General features: G+C 33.9%; 1 protein-coding gene across 1 annotated transcript in view; it reads right to left on the bottom strand.

The window, feature by feature from the left end:
- PIK3C2G (phosphatidylinositol-4-phosphate 3-kinase catalytic subunit type 2 gamma) overlaps positions 1-14,833 on the bottom strand; it is a 276,245-nt gene that overhangs the window by 197,523 nt on the left and 63,889 nt on the right. The window contains exons 10-12 of the mRNA XM_019744695.2: positions 14,081-14,203; positions 9,502-9,535; positions 2,557-2,752 (exon numbers count right to left, since the gene is read on the bottom strand). Of these exons, the coding sequence (XP_019600254.2) occupies positions 2,557-2,752; positions 9,502-9,535; positions 14,081-14,203 (353 nt within the window). The remainder of the gene's footprint in view (positions 1-2,556; positions 2,753-9,501; positions 9,536-14,080; positions 14,204-14,833) is intronic.

Consider the following 14,833-nt stretch of genomic DNA (forward strand, 5'->3'; position numbering starts at 1 on the left):
AACAAATACAGAATACTGTAATACTGTAATGGTGGTGCATCAGCCACTTTTAACTCTGGTATAGAATTTAAAGGAAAAAGCATTAAAAACTATAATTATAAAATATGTAAAGTATTAAAAGGCGTAATTTGTGATATCAATAACTGTGGTGAGGGGAGAAGAAAAGAGTAGAATTTTTGTATGTTATTGAAGCTAAGTTGTTGTCATCTTAAAATGGAGTGTTTTAAATATAAGATGTTTTATGTTAGGCCCATGATACCACAAAGAAAAAAACCTACTGGTAGAAGATATACAAAAGAAAATGAGAAAGGAATTGAAGCATGCTATTACCAAAAATCAAGTCAACACAAAGGAAGAGAGCAAGAGAGCAAAAGAGGGACAAAAAAGCTGCAAGAACAATAGAAAACAATAAAAAAAATGGCAATATAAAGTACTGCCCTATCATTAATTATTTAAATGTAAATGAATTAAACTCCACAATCAAAGAAATAGCATAGCTAAATGGATAAAAATGCAAGATTCAACTATATGCTGTCTATAAGAGAGTCACTTTTGATTTAAGAACACACATAGGTTGAAAGTGAAAGGACACAAAAAAATGTTCCATCAAATGGCAATCTAAAAAGAGCAGAAGTGGCCATATTTGCAACAGGCAAAACAGACTTTAAGTCAAAACCTGTCAAATGAGACAAAAACATTAAATAATGATAAAGGGGTTAATGTGTCAAGAAGATACAACAATTGTAAATATTATGCATCCTATATTGGAGCAAATATATTAAGCGAGCATTGACAGAATTGAAGGGAGAAATAGACAGCAACACAATAATACCAGATGATCTCAGTACTGGTTAAAATGGATAGAACCAAAAGGAAGCTCAGTAAGGAAACAAAGGACTTAGTCAACACTATAGACCAAATGAACCTAACAGATATGTACAGAACATTCCACCCCACAGCAGGAGAATACACATTCTTCTCCAGTGCACATGCAACATTCTCCAGCGTAGATCACATGTTATGTCACAAAACAAGTCTTAACAAACTTAAGACGATTGAAATCATACCAAGTATATCTTCTGACCAAAAGAAAATGAACTAATAATCAGTAGTAGAAAGAAAATTGGAAAATTCAGAAGTTATTGAAAATTAACACTTTTGAATAACCAGTGGGTCAAACAAGAAATCAAAAAGGAAATTAAAAAATATCTTGAGAAAGATGAAGATGAACACACACTATACAAAAACTTATGGGATGCAGCAAAAGCAGGACTGAGACCAGTTTAGAGCAGTAAATGCCTACATTAAAGAAAAATGATCACAAATAAACAACATAACTTTATACTCAAGGAACCAGAAAAGGAAGAACAAACTAAGCCCAAAGTTAATAAAAGGAAGGAAACAATAAAGATTAGAACAGAAGTAAATGAAACAGAATAAAAAATAATAGAAAAATATGAACAAAACTGTTACAGCATGCTGTACAACAGCATATAGCTTTATGTCTATTTATCTGACTATGTAGTCTTTTTAATGTGAATTAAAATTAAGTATATTAGTGAATAAAAATGAGAACATTCCTTAGAATAGCAATTTATTATGTTATACATCAGCCCTTTAAAATTCTTTATAAAATTAAGAAAGAGAAAAAGCATAAAGAAATCATCGTATGAGTGCTAAAGAAATGTGTATAGAGAGATACATAGGTAGATAATGTTTGTTTTTATATAAAAAGGTAAAACTTCCATTAAATTAACTCTATAAATATACATACAGTTCAGTTATTTGTAAAAATACAGGCCAATGTAACAATTATTTATTTTTACTAAAATTGTTTCTTTTAGCTTTTCTTTGAGATGCTAAATGCAGTGGATACAATGAATTCATTAATAAATTACTATTATCTTATCAGCTTTAATTGATTTAATCAGTATTATCTTATAGATTTAACCCATAAGGGATTTAAAAAATTATTATAATATTACCCTATGTTATTCAAGAAAATAGTACATAATAGAGTCAAACTAAATTCTGATGATGTTCCATGCATAATTGTGGTTACTTTCTATTGTAACTCTAATAACTCTTGGCTAATTCCCACTTTATCAAGGTATTAATCTCACAAAATATTTATCACTTACAACTGATGGGGATCAGAGTGATTTTTTTCTCTATTTTTAATTACTGTCCATTTTCCTGTATGTGTGCATGCCAGCTCTCTCTTTGTGTCTTCTTTTAATTGGCATTAGTCATTTAGATTTAAACATAAAAAAGAAAATGTTAGGATAATCACTAAGTAGAATGAGCATTTTCTGTTCCCATAATGATATATTGACAATATGCAGTTATTTTTAATATGGAGAATGGGAGAAGACTTGAGGGAAAAGGAATATGTATTAGGAATAAAATTTTTAAAAATGATTTTAAGAATAAGGTTTATGATGATTATATTTCAAAATTTTATGAAATATTTGCTCCTGCAAACAAGACAAATTATATTCTAATGAGAAGCTATGTAAATATTAACACTTTTGTAAAAAACTCACCACCACTCACCTGTGCACCCAGGTGTCTGGAATGTTGTGAGCTGCGTATACTGTGAAGCTAAGGTGGGAATGGAGACCAGGATTTACAAAGGAAACACTACCAGATGCATTTAGAGGCTGGAAATCTGCGTAAAAGCTGCTGCAATAGACATCAATTAGCTGGTAGATGGATGTGGATAGTTCGGTTGTCACTTTTTCTATTAAGCCTGGTGGGATAGGGAATGATAGAAATCAGGTCATCTGTGAAGGGCCATATTTATTATTAGCTGTGTGTTATAGCTTTGAAGTTTTTTTTATAATAAAATTTAATTAAAATGACCCTCCACCAACTAAAGCCAATTAGCCATCTGTGCAACTATTGCAGCCTGTGTTAGCTGCTAGTAGTGTAGATAATCAATAAGCTTACATATCTTCAGTTGTAGAAATTTTGGAAGCATAGTCTTTAATCACAAATCAGAGTTTTGGATTATTAATTTGGCATTCCAATCAACTAAAATTTGCAATAGTTTTTGTTTGGGTTATTATTGTTTAGAATTAATTTCTGGACAAGGAACATGTTTTCTATATGGCTATACATTCTTCAAACAAATTCTATCTAAAAAGGTAATCATAATAAATTTGATTATGCTATGATGTTCGCCATTAAATGAACACTAATCATATAATATATACTTTGTACTGCTATAAAAAGAGAATGGTAACAATACATGACTGGAATCTGAAGTATGCTTGAAATGATTTATGGTGTTTACTAAATCTCCTAAAAATCAAAACAATGCTTTCCTGGAGTTTTACCATTGGTGATTTAAAGGGAGTCTATTGATTTTTCCTAAAAGTGGCTTGAAGTGTCATGCGGGAAGAAGAAAAAAAACAAAAAAAAACACAAAAAAGATTAAGGAAAGTGTCTAATAGTTCTTAAGTTTGTGCTGAATAAAGTCATGCCCATTTATTGTAGGTCATATGAAAAGGGCCACATAATCAATTAATTTGAGGTAAACTTTCCCAAGAATGACTTTCTTTCTCCTGATAAACTCTCTTTGCTGGAAAAATTTCTACCTGAGAGGTAGAAGGAAGTAGAAGAGACTGAGGAAATGGAACAAGTAGAACTGGTGGCCTTTGATTCAAATCAGGAAAGATGGAGAAACTTATGAGAATGCGGAACATAATCCTAGGGCTGGTGTTCAGTGTCAGACCCCTAATGGGGCCAGTGAATAGCTGGCATTTTATATGCAGTAGTGAATGAATAAAGGATTATAATCATTAATATGTTCACTACTTGCAATTATTTTTGTTTTAATATTCAACTGTAGTGGTATTTTAAAAATTAAATGAAGAATAAACTAAAACATAAAAGCACAAAGCATTATTTTTTACCCAGATGAAGAAAATCTTCAATTGACAGAAATTTAAGTGACAAAAGGGTTTTATGAAATGAAAAGAATGTATGAAGTGAAATGCTATGAAGAAAATTATCTGGTCCCCCCCTCCTCCTCCTTTCTTTTCCCTGTCCCTCGTGCCTGAAGGGCTTTGCTGACAGAACCCAGAAAGGGAGGTGAGGTGGGTCACATGGCTAGCTGTGGTCATAACCAAAGACCTCTTAGTGCCATCTGCTTCTGGTCCCCACAGTGATGGCATTTTCAGGCCTCATCCAGTCCTCGAAACAGGCCTCCTTAACCCCCACAGTCTCGTCCTGGTAGATGAGAGTAAGGCAGAAAACCATGTGAAGGAAATCAGTCTGATTTGGTCTCAATGTTTCCCTTGTCCATCCTTGACCAGAAATAAGTACTGAAATGCTGCATTTTAGACATGTCTACTTTTCCACCACTAAGTTCTGGAGAAATGAAATGTAACTGCAGCATGGCCCATGGAAAGAAGACATTCTTGGTGGCTTCCACACTGGAGGAGCTGGGCACAGGGCTAAGGAGCAGAGCGGGGCCTCGGGGCGGCCCTCAGGCATGGGACATCTTGTCAAGCACCTGAACCCCGTGTCCCTGAGGGTACTGAGCACTACTGGGCCACCAGATGGGTAATGATGACATAGTCTTGTGCAAGGTGGAGTCAACCTTCTGGAGGGAACTGGTGTGCCTGGGACGCGACATAGTGGATGACACTGGCATGGCAGATGAAGATCTAGTAATGGTCTTCCTGCTGCTTGGCGTCTGTTGGGCGATTTTCCAGAAGTTGGCCTCGGGCTCCTCTTGGAAATCCCACACAGCCTCCCCTTTCCACCTTCCCTCTTTTGTCTTCGGTGAGACAGCGCTGGTCGACCTCGATGAGGTGCTTCCCTCAGCAGGTTGTACTGACTTTGCAGCCATCTGGGAGCTGTTTATTCAACTTAAACCCCACATTTACAAGATGGAGACCCAGCAGGCTCACAGTGCAGTCCTTTTCCAGGGAAGCGTCCACGTGGTACTGAGAGTGCAGGATGAGGAAGACAGGCTGCGTGGCCTTGCCTTTGTAGTGGCCCAGCCTGGACACCACTTCTCCAGATTCCAGGTTCCCCTTCTGCGGGATGACCACAGACAGTGGTGCTCGCCTGTCCCAATGCTGGGCCCGGGTGCGCCCCCCAAGCAGGCTGTTCAGCCTGTGAGGCTGTGAGGCTCCAAGTCCTCGTGCTCGGGGGCTTCCCCACCTCCACTGTCAGTCACAGCCCAGAAGAGCACAGCACACGCGACTAGGCTCCCAGGCAGCCAAGGAGAGGCTGAGAGAACAAGTCAGCACGACATAAGCAATTATATTCTTAAAATCCGCTGTGATTTGATTCCAGCTTGTGCCGTGTGAAGTCACACTGCACTGTTGTTTATTCAAACGCACACACTTCCACAGTTGTTGTTTCTGAAACCTAAGTTGCTTTTGGGTTTCTATTTGTTTTGAAAAGAAAATAGTAGAAAGAGCTAGCTTTTTCCTGAAGTAGTCTGCAGTGTTCCAATATTCAGGCATTTGAACTCACAGGAGAGAGGCCAGTTTCTTCCCACATCCTGCCCCTCAGCAGCTCTGTCCATAATTAAACATTTGTGTTGTTCAGTGTATGCTATTATTTACTTAGTTATTCATAATTTTGTGCAAAATTTATTATATGGCCAAATTTTACTTACTTGTGGTACTTCTAAAATTGTGCCCTTTGTTGAAACAGCCTGAGGGGACAAAGCACAATAAAAGAAGTCTAATTAAAATTCTCTGAGAAATCAGCAGTAGCAATTAATGAGACAGAAGAGTAAAGGAACATAAAAATAGTCCTAAAAGAGGCGTCATCACACTCTGGAGGCCAACCAACAGGGATTCTCCTGAACAACAGGCGTCAGAAAATTATAAATTTATAGAAACATCTTGTTTCACGGTCCCCAAATTATACTATTTGTACTCTGAAGCAGGAAGCACAAACTTCTTGTTAATAATACCCATTCTAGTGTAAATAAATACACATCTTAAGTGAATCATAAAGTTGGATCAGAGATCTTATTAATTCAAGCCCCAGCATATATTGTGAGGAATCTTACTTATTTCATTAATTACTCAAACTCTACTTTTGGGGCAGAACTACAGTTCTTGGTTATAATCTTCTTCCAGGTATTATAGAGAGTTGTGCATATGCATTATGCTTTATTTTCAGCATTCCCAATGAATGGTGCTTTTCAAACATCATCAGAAATGTATTAAGAACTCAAGATACTGGGCTTGGTGGTGAAATATGGAGAAATAATGTTCATTATACCTGATTTTCTTGGGAAAATGTTATAGTATGAAATAAACGATGACGATATGTAATTAAAATGTATTCATTAGAATCTATGATGATTTAGCATAGAATATAAGTCTCTGGGAACATTTGTGTGTAGTTTTTAAAAATATTTTTATTAAAAATATAGCTACCATACAATATTACATTATTTCAGGGATACACATAGTTACTCAAGATTTATACAGCTGAAGAAGTAGTCACTATGATAAGTCCAGCAACCATCTGACACCGTACCACGCTATCATAATATTATTGACTATGTTCCCTATGCTGTACGTTATATCCCCATGGCTTATTTGTTTTATACCTGGAAATTTGGACCACTTATTGCCCTTCACCTTTACCACCCCTTTTAAATTTTTTCAATTACAGTTGGCATTCAGTATTATTTTAAATTAATTTCAGATGTATAGCATAGTGGTTAAATGTTTATGTAATTTAAGAAGTGATTCCCCTGACTAATCTAGTACCCACCTGGCACTATAGTTATTACCATTGACTATATTCCCTATGCTTTACTTTACATCTCCATGACTACTTTGTAACTATAATACCTTTTGTACTTCTTAATCCCTTCCCCTTTTTCACCCATTCTCAACCCCCTCCTACCAGTAGCCATCAAAATGTTTTCTGCATCTATGAGTTTGTTTCTATTTTGTTTATTTCGTTCTTTAGATTCCACATAATAGCAAAATCACATTTCATCTGTCTTTCTCTGTCTGACACACCACTCTGTCTGGCACAATACCCTCCAGGTCCACCCATGCCGCTGCGGATGGCAAGAACCGATTCCCTTCCATGGCCGAGCAATATCCCATTGTATATATGTACTCCTCCTTTTTATCCATTTTTCCATTGATGGACACCCAGGCTGCCTCCACATCTTGGCCATTGTAAACAATGCTGCAATGTACATATGGATATACACGTCTCCTCGAAGTAGTGTTTTGGATTTCTTCAGATCAATACCCAGAAGTGGGATTACTGGGTCCTTCTTTATCTTTTATTATAGTCTTTGTTTTAAAGTCTGTTTTGTCTGGTATACCGTGTTTCCCCGAAAATGAGAACTAGCCGTACCACCAGCTTTAATGCATCTTTTGGAGCAAAAATTAATATAAGACATGGTATTATATCATATTATACCCAGTATTATATATTATATTATATTATATTATATTATATTATATTATATTATATTATATTATATTATATTATTCCCGGTCTTATATAAATATAAGACTGGGTCTTATATTAATTTTTTTCTCCAAAAGACACATTAGAGCTGAAGGTCTGGCTAGGACTTATTTTCGGGGAAACATGGTAAATATTGCTACCCCAGCTTTTTTTTTGTTGTTTGTTTTTGTTTCCATTTTTATGAAATATCTTTTTACATCCCTTTACTTTCCACCTGTTTGTGTCTTTCAATCTGAAGTGAGTTTCTTGTAGGCAGCATATGTGAGGATTTTGTTTTCTTATCCATTCACCCCTCCTATGTCTTTTGAGTGGAACATTTCATGCAATTACATTGAAGTAATTGTTGATAGATATGTAGCTATTGCCATTTTATTATTAATAATTTTGATCTTTATTTTTTCCATCTTAGAGAAGTCCTTGTAACGTTCCTTGTAATACTGGTTTGGTGGTGATGAATTCCTTCAGCTTTTTCTTGTCTGGGAGGTTCTTTATCTACCCTTCAATTTTAAATGATAACCTTGCTGGGTAGAGTATCCTTGATTGTAGGTACTTGCTTTTCATCACTTTGAATATTTTTTGCCAATCCCTTCTGGCCTGCAAAGTTTCTGTTGAGACATCAGCTGACAATCTTATGGGAGCTCCCTTATAGGTTACTAGTTGCTTTTTTCTTGCTGCTTTTAGGATTCTCTCTTTGTCTTTAACCTTTGCCATTCTAATTATAATGTGTGTTGGTGTGGGCCTGTTTGGATTCATCTTGTTTGGGACTCTGCGCTTCCTGGACTTGTATGTCTACTTCTTTGCCAGCTTAGGAAAGTTTTCAGTCATTATATCTTCAAATTTGTTCTCAATCTCTTGCTTTCCCCCTTCTCCTTCTGGTACCCTTATGATGTGAATGTTGTTATGCTTGATGTTGTCCTGGAGATCTCAAACTATCCTCAATTTTTAACATTCTTTTTTTCTCTTTATTGTTCTGATTGGGTATTTTATGCTACCTTGTCTTTCAAATCGCTAGTTCAGTTCTCTGTTTCATCTAGTTGGCTGGTGATTCCTTTTAGTGAATTCTTCATTTCAGTTATTATATTCTTCACTTTTGACTGGTTCTTTTTTATAGTTTCTGTACTTTTTTTATGCTTGCTATCTCTTTGTTGAAGTTTTCACTAAGTTCCTTGAGCATCCTTATAAGCATTGTTTTGAACTTTGTCTCTGGTAGATTGCTTACCTCCATTTCATTTAGTTCTTTTTCTGGATTATTCTCCAATTTTTCATTTGGGACACACTTCTTTGTTTCCTCATTTTGGCAGTGCAAACAAGAATGACCCTTACCACGCCCTGCTCATTAAATACTATTTTATCTTCTATGTATATTAGGAAAACTGAAGATCAAAGAGTTTAACTCTCTAAGTTCACAAAGTCAAAAAGTGTCAGAGTTGAAATTCAAAATCAGTTCTGCCAGATTGCAGGCCCCTGTGCTCTTCTCTTTTCTCTACATCGCACTGTCACACATGCACTGTTTTCTACAGAGGAAAAGTCCTTCTGTGGCTTGCAATTTTATAGACTCAGAGCCTCTGTGAACACTACTTATTCCAGAACCTAATCCTCCTACTTGTTATGTTAAATTTTTCCTTCAAATAGAACTTGACTTTAAATTTGAAATTAGTGACTTTGAAGAAAGACATCTGTTACTGTCCTGACATTTTTACATCAAAATATAATTAGCTAAATAAAATTTTACAGTTTCTGAAAGGGTCATAAGGATATTTTCAGTATTCCTTTAATTTTTATAGATCTCTTGGGTTTTTTCCTTTTTTTTTTTTAAATGTCAGGCTAAAAGTTCAGAGAGTGTGGATAGTTATTCACTTGCAGGATAATCACTTTCATCAGTAAAAAGTTTTAGCAAATAATTTTCCCCCCAAAGATTTTGTGTGTGTTACCATAATATTTGGATGAAAATTGAAAAAAATAAATCATCTTTGGTTCTATTACTTGTTGTTTTTTTTAAAATTGAGTACATGTATGTTTTACCTTTTTCTGAAGTCTCTGAATTTTGATGAAAATGCTGAAAAAGAAAAATATGTGCAAAGACACTCTTATTCAGAAAACAAATTCACAAAACCATCACACCAATAGTATCCCAAATCTAAAAACTAAAATTTCTCTAGCATGATAAAAATACAATGTATTTCTTGGTATCATATATAAATGTTACTTATTAAACAGAGGGAATCTAAATTATAAGATGAAAGAAAAGCCTAAATGTTGTAAAGAACAACTTAGGGTTTTTTGTTTGTTTGTTTGTTTTGTTTTTAAAGAAATTTCTAGAATAAACTCAGTCTTATTATTATTATTAGAACACTTCTACAGTATTGCCTAAGCTCAGCCCCCCTTCCACAACAATGACTAATCTTTTGACATAAGTGCATTTCTAATTCTGTTTAGTGTGTTCAGTTCTTATCATTAGCAGTTATTCAGATGTAAGCTTTGTGCTGCATCAAAAGGAGGGCTTGATGTAAGTGGGCAATATCATACAGATTTACTATGGAGTTCATTGTTTTTCTGTATTTTTAGGAGGTTAAATAAATGATAGTAAAACACTCAAGGTCATATCCTAAATTTAAATGAAAATATTTGAAATTTATTTTTTTGTGGTTGTTTATGTTCACATTCATTAGTATGATGGTTTTGTTTACGTATTTACTGCCTTGCTTATTTGTGGTTATTTTTGTTAGAGACCTAGATTACTTTAGTGGTTTAGGACTTGCTGGTTATAACTTCATTATTATGAAAACTATATAAGATGATTCATAGATTCACTAAAAATAAGGTTTCAGTCCAAAAGCAACTTCAATTTTTTAATAAGGTCTATTTTAAATGACACTAAATTTTTTAAAATTTTGCTTTGACAAGTTTGATTTTACATAAATCCAATTAATAGAAAACCCAATTTCTCAAACAAATCAACGAGAGAATACTTGTTTTCCTATAACAAGAAGCTTGCTACAGTAGTCTTCTAGAGAGAAAACACTTTTATCATGTTTAAAATATAACTAACTGTATATATAACTTTTTACTTAAAAGCATCATTCACATGAACCTTTTAGAAGCATTTCTCTTGGGTAAAATATTTCCTCTAAGCAGAGTTTTAAACCCTAGGCTTAACACCTACACATAAGATCTTTACCCCATCCATGTGGGTGAGACTATTGAAGATGTTAGCTTGACTTAAGTAGAATTCAATATATTCAAAAATAAAAACTTGTATTTTGAAATCACCATGACATCCACTTACAGAACGATGTGTAAGGCCATATTTTTCACTTTGTGATTCGTTTATTGTATGAGCATTTAATTAAAACATACTATGTGAGATTCTGGAGTATAATTTTGAAGGATGGAAAATTGTTTCCAGTGCTGAGTGGGAGGATGGACTAGAGTATAACTGCATTTCCGATATAAGTCTTTATCTTGCCAAAACTTATGTTTAATAAATACCTAATCACTGCCCTGTGTGGCAGGAAATAGTCTCTTGCAAGTTGACCAAAAAATGCAGCTGCAAGAAAGGAAAGCATCTCAAGTTTGAGTTAGTTGGCAGAAGACTCATATTTCTCAGTATTTCTTTAATTTTGGTTCGTGGTGGGTGGATAGACTGAACTACTTTGCCATTGTTAACTGCAGTTGGTTACTGCTCAAGTTCTGTAAAATATACTTACTATTTGTGCCAACATCCTTATGTAGGTGGGCTCACAGTTATGATAGGATGGAAAAAGATGAACAAAAGTCTGAATGAAAGTGACGTAGAATAAGCAAACTTTTAAAGTGTGCTCAGAATAAGTAGAATCTGTTTATTAGGGTATATGGAGCTATCGATTTTGGCCATTGACATATATGAAATAAACCTGATAATCGTCAACTCTTTTCTTCATTTCTATGCATGAATAATCACATACAACTGAGTGCTTATAAGTATGTAAGAAATGTGAATGTCAACTTTCCTTGAGAATTAAAATTGTTCATAGCTTTCCTAGGAAATACTCAATTTCTTCTTGAAGGATTCTTTTGGCTGTAGATATATTGAAAGGTTGATATTTCAGAGAATGTTGTCATTTGTGTTCTTTTAGGGAGTTTCAGAAAATGAATGTTTTAAAAGTAAAGATTTTATATCTAGCAATACTTGAACATTATTTGCAGTGATTCATCCTAAAATTATGTTTTCCTCATTCTTTGACCAGTTATTTGTTTCTGTTGATTCACTGAGAGCTGGACATAAAAATGGAGGAACAACCAGGTGGTCTTAACAGATGGAAAGGCATGTGTTCACATTCATACATCTGGTCATCTCTAGTGGCAAAGGCTCACATTTGTCATGAGGCTGGCTATAATCAATGGTCCTAGGATAATGGGGGCCTAAGTGGTGCTCCTGTGAACTAGCATCATCTTGACCATTTGGGGAAGATCTTCAAAAACCACCCCCAGCACCATCCCCACTACCTCCATAACAGTCATGACTCTCATTCAGTACACTAGCATCTGGATTATTATTAACATTATTTTACATGAATGTATTTATTAACATTATTTCTAACACTTAGGTAACATAATATTTCATACAAATTATTAACATTATTTTTAACACTGACAAGCACTTTGTAAATTTTGTTTTAGTTTTCTGTTTTAGAGATGAGGAAAACTGAAACTCAGAGAAATGAATTAATTTTCCAAAGGATATCCAGCTAGAAAGGGGCAAATCAGGAATTCAAATCATATTTGCATGACTCTGAGCTCTTTTAGTTTATCATCCATTCTAGGTGCTTGTAATGTCTCTAAAATGTGATAGTCTAAGAGAAACTAATTGCTTATTGAAAGTTAATTTTCATTACCTTGTTATCCTGACTTAACTTCAGCTATTGGAAGGTAGTTCTTAGCGTTTTGTAATAAACAAGTTTTTGAGTTTATCAAAATACTTATTTTCATAACATATTGGTGGTAGGCTTTTCAAAACTATAGTATAATTTTCCCACTGTTATACAGAATAGAAAAATATGATCAGATTAGATGTGATCACATCAGATTTCTTACCTTGTTATCATTTGTGAAAACCATGGTCTTAATATCTACACATGAAAACAATTTTGGAGACTACATGGTTATTTCATTTCCTTCTATCATTGGAAAGTATAAGAGTAGATATTTCCCCATTAAAAAATAATTAAGGAAATAAATGCATAGCTATCTCAGGCATTGAATTTTAAGATTTATTCATTATATTGTTTAAATTTTGATGTCTTCACTTTTACTTATTAATGAATGTTTATCTTGAAAGTCTTTTAGTAGTGTGACTCCATTGCTCATCAGAGTCACTGTCACTCTTCATGTATGCAAATAAGTTATTTAAATTTCTGCATTCATTATTACTATCAAATTATAAAAAAGGCAACTTCTAATTAAAATAAGACATAGAAGGTCCGACTTTAGGAAATTACTAATTTTTTACAGACCCACTTGTTTGAAACAATAAACACATTGATATATATATATATATATATATATATACACATACACATACATATATACATATAAATATAAATATAAATGTCCTCTTTCTAAATCAATCTTTTTGAAATTTCAAGGCTGGCATATTCAAGGTAATATAATCTCTGCTGTTTCTTCCCATGCTGGTAAGGATGCATGTATTCACTCCCATTTATGAAGTTTAACATACACTAGAGGGTGTATGGAGGCCTGAGTTCAAATCTTTATTTTGTCACTTATTAATGCTCTATACACAAGCTGTGTACGCATCAGATTTTAATAATGAAATGAACATTAAAATACCTACTCTGTGCATTTGTATGAGGATGAATTGAAATGAAATAAAAATAAGTTAAGTAATATATAAGTTAAACTTTTATTATTGCAATTTATTGTCAAGTATTAGTTACTATTATTAATTTTATTGTAATCATCATAAGCATCATATATTTCTGCTTTATCCCTTGCTAAACTAATAATAACATTGAATTAATTCATCAGACCAGATTTCCTATTCTTCTTCTTGGGCAATAATCACATTTTCATCGGATTTCTGAGATTAAAAAAAAAATCATGTAATACTCATTTTTTTTAAACTGAAAGAATACAAAAAAACAGGTAATCATTACAGGAGGTGGGATCATACAAGCAGTGTGCATTGCAAAGTCAGCAAAAGATGCCACAGAAACTGATTTCTTCTTTTCTACCTACGTGCTTGTCCACATAAGCATGAACACTTACACCTTAATATACTGGTGCACGTGAGAGCCATTAAGAATCTATACAAACACTTGTCTGTGAATATTATTATATAAGCAAGTTCATCTAGTTAGATTGTAGGATTGATTTCAATCTCTCTTGGAAATTATATTGTAGTTACAAACTTCAAAGGTGTGAGAAATTTCCTTTTAATTTAATTAAATCCCTTTGTGTAATAGAGTCAAGTTTCCATTACTCCAAAATGATTGAAATATACGTACACACATATATAGTATAGTCAAGTCTTTCACGCTCTTTAATTAATTATTGAATTCGGGTTTAAAATTATTACTGTGTAATAAATGAGTATATTTACCTCTGCTTTTCTCTGAAGAATTAGATTTAGTTCATTTACAGCATCTGTAATTTGCTTGGTCTCCACACATCCCAGAACACTGCATATATTTTTCACTTCTTCAATAATCTTATTCACATTTTGCTGTAGACGAAAAGAGTCATAGCTTACAGTTTATTGAAATTGAGAGGACACTAATTTATATTTAAACTACCTCTGTTTCTATGAAGAGGAAATAGAATAAAATGTGGTTGTTTGTTCCCATGTAAAAAGAAGATTCTCAAGACTGGTTATCCTGTTGCCTGAGCCACAATTTGCATTGAGTGAATACTCAAAAATAGGACTATTATGATTATATATGCATATATCAACTCTAATTTAACATTATCTGAAATAAAATGGGAGAGAAGGAGTGGGTAGATGGTGAGGAGGAAATGAGGTAGAGGGAGGGGGAGGGAGGAAGAGAGAAAGAATGAAAGAGAGAGACAGTCTGGTTTCTGCAAAATACTTTGTAAACAAGGGAACAGACAACAGATCCTGTAGAGCTTCACAATGCATCTGTTTTTGTAAGCAGTGTACAGGAAGACAAAATTATTAAAAATCAGATTTGCAGAGTTCAGAACGAACTTGGGACAATAATATTTGGTGTTGGAGTGTTAGGTAAACGTTTGATTTTACTATCCTTAAACCAACTGATGTTTCAAAAAATTACTGATAAGTATAATTTATAGTAGTGACCAACTCTTAAAATCAAAATTGCTGGCTGCACTTAAA

The sequence above is a fragment of the Rhinolophus sinicus genome, linkage group LG02, assembly GCF_036562045.2.
Source record: "Rhinolophus sinicus isolate RSC01 linkage group LG02, ASM3656204v1, whole genome shotgun sequence".
In the NCBI taxonomy this organism is placed as follows: Eukaryota; Metazoa; Chordata; class Mammalia; order Chiroptera; family Rhinolophidae; genus Rhinolophus; species Rhinolophus sinicus.